This window comes from Durio zibethinus, chromosome 12 (genome assembly GCF_047325235.1).
Source record: "Durio zibethinus cultivar Kanyao isolate XHJ-2024 chromosome 12, ASM4732523v1, whole genome shotgun sequence".
Taxonomy (NCBI): domain Eukaryota; kingdom Viridiplantae; phylum Streptophyta; class Magnoliopsida; order Malvales; family Malvaceae; genus Durio; species Durio zibethinus.
This window is the reverse complement of record NC_143173.1, coordinates 18,053,723-18,065,782: the sequence shown is the minus strand read 5'-3', so window position 1 is coordinate 18,065,782 and position 12,060 is coordinate 18,053,723. Positions and strand designations below refer to the sequence as shown.

Below are 12,060 nucleotides of genomic sequence, written 5' to 3'. Positions count from 1 at the left end.
GGAATAACTCATGGGTATCCACCTAATTTTATTAAAAAAGGCACTAACTTTGAGAGAATTTCAAAGGCATAAACAATAATAATAAATGCTATATTAATTATTGGTTAAGAAAAAAAAAACAGGGATCTCAAGTTTGAACTTGTATAAGCTTACTTTGAATGAATCTCATGTACTATGATGTAGAAGCAATTTTCACTTGACATATTATTAGTGAATACTAAAATATTTCACAATGCAAATACACCATATATAGTAATATTTTATTTTATAAAAATAGTTAAATTTTTTAATTATTTGTATTTCTATTTGATTTTTACACATTCATTGTGTGGGTGAAAAAGAAAAAATGTTTTGAAAACAACTGACGTTACCTAATAAAAACTTACTTGATGAGTTAAGTGTATAGTTTTTTTTTTTTTTTTAATACATCTTAAACAAAGTAAAAATGTAAATGCCTACAGAGGTTGGTTGAGTAATAAGATTCGAATACTTCGTTTGTAAGATTTAGATTCGAATCTCACTACCAACAGTTTTCTTGACGGACGATATGTAAATCTAGTGTAAATCTTCTTTCAGGTCTACGGTCTGTTCTTATTTTGAAATAGGAAAGCTTTCCTTCACCATAAATTTTTAAATAAAAAAAAACTTAATATCTTTACTAACATATTTCTATTATTATTTCATTTTGACTTTTAAGTAACTTTACTAATTAAATTTAAATTACTTTGATTTGTAAAATAACTAACTCAGAAGTTTTAAGAATATTATAAATTACTTTTTTTTTAACAAAAAAAGATAGAGCCCTTACTATTTTGCAACTCTCTCGTGTAAAACGTGGAGTCATGGGGCCTTATAAAGTGTACAAGACAAAAAATTAAAAGAAAGAAACAGAAAAAGAAAAAGAAAGAATGTGAAAAGATAAATTAGTTTCACCAGTGCTTGTAAAAGGAGAGAAAAAAAAAAATAATAGAGGGCCCAAAATCAAAAGCTTGACTCATTTTATTTGTTGTGAAGACCAAGTCCATCCCAGGACTTTCCTCTTGAAGGCTCAGTCATAATGGCGAGTTGATTCCTATTTAAGAATTGCTTCGAGCAAACTTCGTTAACCATCCTGCAATTTCATTGATTTGCTTTCCCTCCACAGCCATGAACATGAGAATATTCCATTTTCTTTCGCTAGCTTTAGTGTTCATTCATTGTTTCATGGTTTGCTACGCCATGATTGTGAGGAACCTTACCACAGACCAACATGCTCTTCTCAAATTTAAGCACCAAATCATAGATCCTCACAACATCTTAGCCAACAACTGGACCATCAATACTCCTGTTTGCAATTGGGTTGGTGTCTCTTGCGCATCTAAGCATAGGAGAGTCAACACTTTGAATCTTACCAACATGAATCTTACAGGAACTGTCCCTCCACAATTGGGAAATCTCTCGTTTTTAGTATCTCTTGATTTGAGTCACAACAATTTCCAGGGCCATTTGCCGAGAGAGTTGGGGCAATTAAGTCGTCTGAAACTCATCGAATTAAGTTCCAATTTTCTTAGTGGGGAAATTCCTTCATGGTTTGGGAGATTAAATAAAGTTTTATACTTGAGTCTCCAGAACAATAATTTGACAGGTACAATCCCTCAATCACTAGCTAAAATGTCCAACTTGGAGATCTTGGATTTGAAGTACAATCTCGTTCAAGGACACATTCCACCCGAGATAAGTGATCTTCGAAATCTAAAGATACTTCGTCTGGCATTTAATCAACTTTCTGGCTCTGTACCTTCAGCTATTTATAACATTTCCTCCCTGCATATGATTTCTCTTGCATTCAATAGTCTATCTGGTAGCTTACCAGAAGATATATGTCGCCATTTTCCCAATCTTGAGGCACTTTACTTGACCTCAAATGAGTTTTTTGGTCAAATTCCATCTAGTATAGATGAATGCAGGTGTCTTCAAAATTTGTCATTAAGTATCAATAGATTCAGTGGCAACATTCCAAGGAGTATTGGAAATTTAACGAGGCTCAGAATGCTATACTTGGGTGGAAATAATTTGGAAGGTAAGCTTCTTTTTTTTTTTTTAATTTTCCTTTGATAATTTGATAAATTATTAAATTAGCTACTTTATTTATAATTAATTATTTTCCTATTAAATTAAAACATGACTAGTTTTATTTATTTTCTTATCAACATTGAAGTTTTTGTCAAAATAAACTTTATTTGATAATTTGAAATTACCGTAAAAGAATTACTTTTATAATTTGGAAAGTAAGTGCTAAAATTAATTTAATTATTGATATCATGTTAAAACTCCTAAATATTAACAGTGACCATGAAACTCATGTTATTTTCTTAGGTAAAATTTCTTGGCTGAAAATAATTTTTTGTATTTTTTTGAAAAATTAATTTAATTTTTGGAAATATTCAGTTTTTAAATTTAAAAAATAAATTTAACTCTTAACCATAAAAAATATTGTAAATTAAATATTCTTTAGTTACATGGCATAAAAAGGTGAATCCTTTTGAATTTTGAGTTGAAATTTGTCGCATGACATGTTTCATTGATTTTTCATTGATGGTTGATGAAATATATGATTTTGAAACAATTTTAGAAGGTTATGGATATAAACTACATTTTAAAATTTGTGGATGACAATGAAATATTGCACAAAAGTTATATATAATTGGTATAGTTTGCTAAAAAATGAAAAGAAGGTAAAGGACAAATAGAAAAAATTCAACCAAATGAACTTAAGTTTCTTTTATGTTTTCCCCATTATGACTAAAAATTTTGGTATTTAATCTCTTTTGAGATAATGTTTAGAATGAGAATTTAATTATCTAATTTAATCAATAATCTCATAAAATTAGGAGAAAATGATTTCATAATGAATAGTGATGCGAAGCAAAAAAATGCCTCGTGCTGCTTGACCCAGCTTTTACAATTCGGTTTCTGTTATTTTCACAGGTGAGATCCCTTCTGAAATTGGAAATCTTTTGAGCTTGGAGATATTTGCTGCCCAAAATATGAGCCTTGTTGGTCCAATGCCAGCTTCCATCCTGAACCTTTCTTCCTTGAAAGAAATTTATCTCTATAACAATAGTATCTCTGACAGTATTCCCTCAAATATTGGTGTTTGTAGCAATCTTCAAAAGTTATCATTATCTTTTAATCGGTTCAATGGATTCATTCCAAGAAGTATAGGAAATTTAACCAAACTTGAGGAGATATATCTAGGTGATAATGATGTAGAAGGTAAGCTTTTGCATTTGATTATTTAGATTTCAATTGATTGATATTTATTACTATTTATATTAGAAAAAGAATAAAAAGAAATAACTAAAAAATAAAAATTAATAGAGTGACCAACACGGAAATAGTCATATTTTGGTTTTCTTTTATACTTTTCTCATTTTGACTCAAACTTTTGGTATTGAAAAAATTAATTATTCCTTTATATTTTAAACATTGAAGAAATTAGCAATTTTCTTGTGTAATTGAGTTTTAAATGAACTATTTTCTTCCTAAAACTTACATTTAAAATTTGAAATAAACATTTAATAGGCTGATAAATGTCATTATTAAATTAGTTAACCAAACTACTTTTTTATTTTTCCTTCTTTTATTTTTTTCTCTTTTTTGTTTTCTCCTTTTCTTTCTTTATATTTTAATATTTCCTTTTTTTCCATTTTTTTCAAATAAACAAAAATTTTGATAAAAATAATTTTTTGTACTTTTTGAAAACTAATTTATATATTTTTTCTTGGAAATAATCCATTTTTAAATTAAAAAAAATTTTAACTCTTAACCATAATAAATATTGTAAATTAAATATTTTTTAGTTACATAGCAAAAAGAAAAAGAATCATTTTGGTTTTTGAGTTGAAATTTCAGTCACATGGCATGTTTCATTGATTTTTCATTCATAGTTGATGAAATATGTGAATTTGAAACATTTTTAGAAGGTTATGGATATAAATTACGTTTTGTGTTTCAAAATGAAATATTATACAAAAGTTACGGATAATTGGTATATTTTACTCAAAAATGAACAGAGAGTAAAAGACAAATAAAAAAAAATAAACCATATGAACTTAAGTTTCTTTTATGTTTTCCCCATTATGACTCAAAATTTTGGTATTTAATCTCTTTTGAGATAATATTTAGAATGAGAATATAATTAACTAATTTAATCAATAATATCATAAAATTTGGAAAAAATGGTTTCATATCTAATTTAATTATCTACTTGACCGAGCTCTTACAACTTGGTTTTTGTTATTTTCACAGGTGAGATCCCTTCAGAAATTGGAAATCTTCTAAGCTTGGAGATATTTTCTGTCAGAAATATGAGGCTAATTGGTCCAATACCGGCTTCCATCTTTAACCTTACTTCTTTGAAAGAAATTTATCTCTATAGCAATAATCTCTCTGGTAGTATTCCAGATAATATATGTTACTCTCTTTTCAAACTTGAGGTGCTTCACATATCCCACAACGAATTTTCTGGTTACCTTCCATCAAATATTGGTGACTGCGGCAATCTTCGAAATTTATCATTATCTTTTAATCGATTCAATGGACACATTCCAAGAAGTATAGGAAATTTAACCAAACTTGAGGAGATATATCTAGGTGATAATGATATAGAAGGTAAGCTTTTGCATATGATTATTTAGATTTCAATTGATTGATATTTATTACTATTTATACTGAAAAAAAGAATAAAAAAAATAACTAAAAAATAAAAATTAATAGAATGGCCAACACGAAAATAGTCATATCTTGGTTTTCTTTTGTTCTTTTCTCATTTTGACTAAAACTTTTGGTATTGAAAAAATTAATTATTCCTTCATATTTTAAACATTGAAAAAATTAGGAATTTCTTGTGTAATTGACTTTTATTGCATTTTAAATAACCTCAATATTATTGGAATGTTTAGAAAGTGAATAGTTTTATAATAGTAAGTTGTTGTTTCTTTGTAGGTGAAATTCCATGGGAGATTGGGAATCTTGTTTCATTGGAGATATTATTTGCACCATTCATGCGTTTAAATGGGTTGATTCCACATGTCATCTTCAACATTTCTTCTTTGAAAAAAATTGAACTCTCGAACAATAGTCTATCAGGTAATTTTGTTATAAACATTTCATTGCTTTTTTATTTCAAATTGTTTACTTTAGTTTAAAAAAAGTTTAGTTTAGAATTATAAAAAAAATAATCATAAAATTATGAAAACTGTTAAAACAAATGAGGTGCCATTGAAAGGCTTGAGAAATGATTTTCTAAACCTTTTTATCTTCTTAAAATCAAATGCTGTTTCCAATTAAATTAGGGAAAGGCGAAACAAAGACTCAAAGGAATTTGAAAACCAAACCTAAAAATCGAAATTCCATCTTTTGGAAAATATTTTTAATTTTTTTGAAAACGTTTTATGATTGAATGATACCCCTAATTAGGATGTACACCAGTACCTAAGACTACAAGGTAGGCCAAGGTGGAAAATAGTTACGTACCCGACACTTACGATGCCAATATGGCTATTATTTATTATCCCATTGCCATTATATATGATAAAATTACTTGATTTGTTTTATAATGTAATAAAAAGTAATATCAACATACTTTGTTACTTCCATATTTATTTAATACCTATTTAATACCGACTTACTTAATTTATTGTTACATCTAACTTAAAGTAGTAATATAATATTTAGTATTTTTATATTTATTGATCTGCAAATATTTAAAATCTATATTGTGTAATAAAAAATGTAACAATGTATTTCATTAAGTCCACTCTTCTAGTACAAAAATTAAGGCTCATATGTTTACTTAGCCTATATTATTTTTTACTCTGCCCATTCTTTTAAGACAAATAAGTAAAGTTTATATGGTAATTGAAGACCAAACTTATGATTAATTATATTTAACAAAAATCAATTTCAAAAATATTAAAAATAAAAAAAAAACCATTGTTTTAAAACATAGTATTAATGATTTTTTTTTAGTTGTACTCCATTCCTTAAAAAAAAAAAAAATCAACATTCAAAATTAAAAAAAAAAAAAACATTCTTGACTTATCCAACCACGTGTCAATTTCTAATTCTTCCCCAACTACCATGCTTTTGTCGCAGGATTGTTTTAATATGATGTATAGATTTGTCTAAAGTTATCTGGCTTTTTATCGGGTGTATTTTAATTATAATTCTTTTTATTATAATTATTTTTTAATCATAATAAAATATTACGTAAAAGTTATTATTTATAAATATGGGTTACATGTAAAATTTTGATAAATTTTATATAATTTTAAATTATAATTAATTAATTATATTATAATAATTATGAATTATATACACTCTTTTTATTATTTGCAATAAAAATAAGTGCTACTTTTATTGTTCTTTTACGAAATGAAAAGCAATAATTGTATAATTTTTTTTTAAGCCATATTTTTGTTAGAGATCAAAAGACCATCATCAGTGAGATACAAGAATCTTACCAAAAAACATAATTATAAGCCATACCAGAAACAACAAAAAAACATCCAGCACAATTCCACCAACAAGGGACTTCCCCTAAAAAGAAGCAATCATCACAACCAAACAAAAAGGAAAATAAAAAACACTACCATGGTCGGTAAACAAATAATGAGAGCAAACACCACTATCCCATACAGAACAAAATCACCACCATTTCGTAAAAAAAATAATAATAAAAATAAAAACACCTTCTCTCTATCTACCCACGTTTGCCATGACATCAACTGGATGCACCAATTGATCTCCAAAGCATCACAATTTCAGAAAATATAGACAACAACTTTCATGGTCGATGATTCTTTTTGCTCCAGTTAACAGCCACCATAGAGCCATTTCCTATCTCAAAAGCATACAAATAGCCAAATGCTAAAATTCCCTATATTAACCTCACAACCACTATCATATCCTTCAAACACAACTTTAAATATACCTTTTGCCAAATTCCTTAACTGTAGTATTGAATATTGATAAAGCTTTTAAATAAGACCAAATTCATTAGAACCTTTACATCGACAAGGCCCTTTTGTATCAGTCCCGATTGAGCTTCTCCCAATCTTGTCTTTCTAGATCACAAATACCTTGAATAATGGAACCATCGTTTCATTTATAGATAAACCCAATAATTTACCAACTTCCCAAATCTTCTCAGCCTCTTCTAGGAAAGCTCTATTTCGAGAATGAATATCTTCATCCGATTAGTGCTCTTGAACAATGGAAACTAGAGGTGTCTTTATCTTGCGAGACTTGCGTTTGGATCTTGTCCAATATTTTGCCTTACCTTTTTATCCTTCTTTTACCTGCTCGAATAGTAACAAGGTGAAATTTTTCTTCAACGTTGAAAAGTTACTCATCTCATAAGCTCAATAGAAACTCCTGACGAGGTTCCAAAGATAATAACATGCTTTCCTTGAGTTCAAAAGTCAAAAGAACCATATTCTCACCCATGATAGTGACAGAACAATCATCGAAGTCCTCTGACAAGATTTGATCAATGGCATTTGTAGAATCAGGACATCTAACTATCCCACAGCATTCCGTTGTAATCCCACCAAATCTATATTTTTAGGAATGTATTCAAGGATGTCAACCGATTTTAAAACCTCTTCTTTTTGACCATCTGACACAATGTTATCCTTTAACTGAGTGGATTTGACAGACATATTAACCACCTCTGCATCAGATCGTCCATTTCCAAAGTCTTCTATGCATTTAACACCTTTTTCCACGTAGTGAGTGGTGAGTTTAGAACTAACATAAGACCTTTGATCATACCTTGCCATTTTAACATATAGAGTGGAATACCTTAGGTGCGAACTATTTAGAACTTTGATAGCCCTCAATGCATCCCGTAGATCAAGATAATGGACAAAACCAAATAAGACATTCTTGGCTTTCTTTTGATTTTTGGGACATAAAAATCAACCACCCTCCCACTTCTGACAAAACGTTGCTTAAGATTAAGGAGACTACAACCTGGAAAAATTCCATCAACAAACAGTGTAACAAAAATTTTTTCTCCCTAGGTAATGTTCTTGTGTGGTCTTCATAGCATCCAAGAAGAGCTTTTTGACTTACCTTTGCTTCACCCACTAAATCGGACTAAGGCAAGGCTTTTCATCCTCTAATAATTGTGTAATTAAAAGCATCATTTTAAAATCGTTTTCATTGGTTTCACATTTTTTGTCATCATATTACTAAATTTTGTATTGTAGTAGTAAAATGTATACAATATTACTCCAACAAACCTCAAATGAACCTCCTCTGGTAGAGCACTCTTAAGGTTCTATCAAACCTTAGGGAAGTAAGAGAATGATTTTCAAACTAAAGAGAGTGCATGTACTTTTAACAATCTTTTCATAGAATCTTTGTATTTTCTCTTATATTATGCATATAGTCTAAAATGAAAGAAATTTTATCATATCTCTTGAGTCTTTTTTCCTAAAATGGCATGGATAAAAATTCTATTTATTTCCAAAAATTTACACTTTCAGATTTTTCTTTTCTCAAACAAATTAATGTAAGTATACATTTATTTTTTCATTTTCTTCACTTTTATCTTATTTCTTTTTCTTTCGTGAACAATTTCATCATCCAAATTTTCTTTAATCTTTTTTATCATTAAAGCAATTGAGAAAAGTTAAAGAAAATAAAATTCTCACACAAATGGAAAACATTTTAAGCATATACTAGAAACCTTTTAATATTTTCTTTTCTCCCTTCCTTTCTTCTATCTTCTTTTTTTCTTTTACTTTTCTTTTTCCTCTTTTGTACTTTGTTATACGTAAGAATGGAGCCTTTTAGTCATTATAAATAACAAAAAAATTTATAAATTCTATATATATATATATATATATTCCAGATCATCAAACAAGAAAAATTTGAGGTTGTTTCATATTTATAATTGTTTAATGTTTCTTCTTACTCACTAAGTGTAAGCATTGCATTCACTTCAGCTTGCATCATAGATTCATGAAAAATACAACAAAGCAAAGGAATTAATTTATTTCTTGTATGGAAAGATGCAAACTTGTTTTTTTTTTTCTTTTTAGGTAAATTACCATACATGAGCTCTGCTTCAAATCTTGAGGAGCTTTACTTATGGGGCAATAATCTTAGTGGAAATATTCCTGGCTCTATCTCCAATGTTTCTAATCTCAGAATCCTAGAATTACAAGAAAACTCATTCTTTGGCCTTATTCCAGATACACTTGGCAATTTGAGGTTCCTTGAAATATTGAAAATTTGGTCGAATCATTTGACCACCAAAACTTCAACTCATGAATGGAGCTTTCTCTATTCCTTGGAAAATTGCAAGTATCTAAGAAATTTACAGCTATCAGTTAAACCATTGAATGGCATTCTTCCAACTTCTATTTCAAATCTTTCCACATCACTTGAACAATTATGGGTCATTGATTGCAAAATTAGAGGCAGCATTCCCATGGAAATTGGTAGCTTAAGCAACGTTATATTGTTAGACCTTTCCTCTAATAGATTGAGTGGACCTATTCCAACAACAATAGGAAGGCTAAAAAATCTCCAACTTTTGAATCTTCATGGAAATAAGTTACAAGGCTCTATCCCACATGATCTTTGTGGTTTGAAGGAATTGTTCAAATTGTCATTGGGTGCTAATGAGCTTGATGGACCTTTACCAACATGTTTGAGTGATTTGACTTCTCTGATATATCTATACTTGTTCTCCAACAAATTGCATTCGCAAATACCATTAACTTTTTGGAGCCTTAAAGATATCTTAGAAGTAGATTTATCATCAAACAATCTTAGTGGTTCTCTTCCACTTGACATTGGAAATTTGAAGGTACTTATCTCTTTGAATTTGTCAAAGAATTTATTATCAAGTGATATTCCGTCCACAATTGGAAGTCTCCATGATCTACAAGTTTTGATTCTTTCTAGAAATAGATTACAAGGCCCTATTCCAAAATCATTGGGTGACTTGATGAGTTTGAAAAGCTTGGATTTATCTTACAACAATCTCTCTGGAGTCATTCCCAAGTTTTTGGAAAAACTTTATGATCTCAATTATTTTAATGTGTCTTTCAATAGATTGGAAGGAGAAATACCAAGTGAAGGGCCCTTTTTGAACTTCACAGCCAAATCCTTCATGAAAAATTATGCACTATGTGGTTCACCTAGACTACAAGTCTCACCTTGCAAAAAAAAAATCCATCGAAAATTCAAGAAGACCACTCTACATGCTTTGAGGTATGTTTTACCAACATTTTCTTCAATAATAATAGTTGTAGCCGCCATAATTGTCTATAAAAATTGGCAGAGGGGGAATATGAAGTTGGCAATGGATAAAGATTTAATTCCTCTCAGAAAAAGGAGAAGAATTTCGTATAATCAATTATTGCAAGTGACTGGTGGATTTAGTGGGAATAACTTACTTGGTTCAGGAAGTTTTGGCTCTGTATACAAAGGAATACTTTCAGATGGAACGGAAGTCGCAATAAAAGTCTTCAATTTGCAAATAGATGGAGCATCTAAGAGTTTTGACGTTGAATGTGAAGTGCTGAGCAATATCCTTCATCGCAATCTTGTCAAGGTCTTTACTTGTTGTTCAACTATTGATTTCAAAGCCTTAGTGCTTGAGTTCATGCCTAATGGGAACCTTGAGAAATGGTTATATGCTTACAATTATGTATTGGATATCCTACAAAGAGTCAACATAATGATAGATGTTGCATCGGCATTAGAATACCTCCATTTGGGACATCCGATTCCTATTATCCATTGTGACCTAAAACCAAGTAATGTCTTATTGGATGAGGACATGGTTGCACACGTGGGAGATTTTGGAACTGCCAAGCTATTGGGAGAGGGAGATTCCATCAAACAAACAATGACACTAGCTACTATTGGCTATGTGGCACCAGGTGATTTTTTCATTTTGTATTTTTTCTCTATTTCAAAATCAGTAGATATTAGTATTTTATCATTTTATTGATGATTAATGTTGCTTGAATGGCATAAGATCATTTTAATAATTCAATTATATTTAAATTACAGAATACGGATCGTCGGGAATTATTTCAATAAAGAGTGATGTCTATAGCTATGGTATTCTATTAATAGAAACTTTCACAAGAAAAAAGCCCACGGATGAAATTTTTGTTGGAGAAATGAGTATGAAGCATTGGGTGAAAAGGTCATTATCTAATGAAATAATTGGTTTAATAGATTCTAGTTTAGTGCAAGAAACAGATGAATATTTTGTCATTAAAGCAAATTGTGTATCATCTATTATGAGATTAGCTTTGGATTGTTCAGCTGAATTACCTGAAGATAGATTAGATATGAAGAATGTTGTATCCATGCTGAAGAATATCAAAAGAGAATATCTGAACAACATTGCGCAAGATTAATTAATATGGTAATGACTGCAATTATATATATAGTTTAAGCTTATAGTATATATTTATCTGATTTTCTTTTAAGAAGGTATTCCGTTAAGCTTTATATTTTCTTGCAGGTTATGGGTACTACTACCGTAATACGTATTTTCGTTCAGTAATCAAGGTACTTTCATCACTTTTGAATTTTTACGTATATCTTTATTTATTAACTTTGAAATCTTTATTAAAGTAATTTTTTCTTAATAGCATTTTAAATTTTACAGTAAAAACTAGAGTTTTAATTCCATTGAATCATTAAAGAGTTTAAATAATTATGAGATTCGCATAGCTGGTGAATTTCAATAAGTTCTATATTTAAGTAAGGAGCATGGTAGTTGTAAATATATTAAAAGGATTTTTTAGATTAATAAATAACCTTTTCACCTGGATGTGTGGTTATAGGAAGTTGGGCTTAATTTGTGTATTTATGTTTTCTTTTATTAAATTCATACTATATCTCAATACATATAATTAATTTATACATGTTATGTATGATTAGAAGTAATATATATATATATATATATAGATTATAATTCTATATAATTAACCAAAGCATAAATCATCATAAAGAGAGCCAATAAGTTAAATTCAT

The 12,060-nt window shown here is 29.0% G+C and overlaps 1 protein-coding gene across 4 annotated transcripts; it reads left to right on the top strand.

The window, feature by feature from the left end:
- The first annotated feature begins 629 nt into the window (after positions 1–629).
- Positions 630–11,438, top strand: LOC111297678 (uncharacterized). 4 transcript variants are annotated; one of them, XM_089740939.1, is made up of 7 exons: positions 630–1,568; positions 2,001–2,059; positions 4,291–4,653; positions 4,987–5,130; positions 9,096–10,327; positions 10,361–10,949; positions 11,083–11,438. In XM_089740939.1, the coding sequence occupies exons 1-7, from the start codon at positions 1,147–1,149 to the stop codon at positions 11,436–11,438; spliced, it is 3,165 nt and encodes a 1,054-aa protein (XP_089597065.1). In that variant the 5' UTR covers positions 630–1,146. The 4 variants fall into 4 exon arrangements, with proteins under 4 accessions (XP_089597065.1, XP_089597068.1, XP_089597067.1 ...); XM_089740942.1 differs by adding an exon at positions 2,968–3,255 and having other exon boundaries at positions 630–2,059; positions 4,291–4,434; positions 9,096–10,949; XM_089740941.1 differs by lacking the exon at positions 4,987–5,130 and adding an exon at positions 2,968–3,255 and having other exon boundaries at positions 630–2,059; positions 4,291–4,434; positions 9,096–10,949.
- Positions 11,439–12,060: the final 622 nt, after the last annotated feature.

Coding starts and splice junctions, on each gene's coding strand:
- LOC111297678 (XM_089740942.1), top strand. CDS start 1,147: ATGAACATGAGAATATTCCATTTTCTTTCGCTAGCTTTAGTGTTCATT. Junction 4,435..4,986: donor CTATAGCAATAATCTCTCTG/GTAGTATTCCAG, acceptor GTTTCTTTGTAG/GTGAAATTCCATGGGAGATT. Junction 5,131..9,095: donor CTCGAACAATAGTCTATCAG/GTAATTTTGTTA, acceptor TTTTCTTTTTAG/GTAAATTACCATACATGAGC.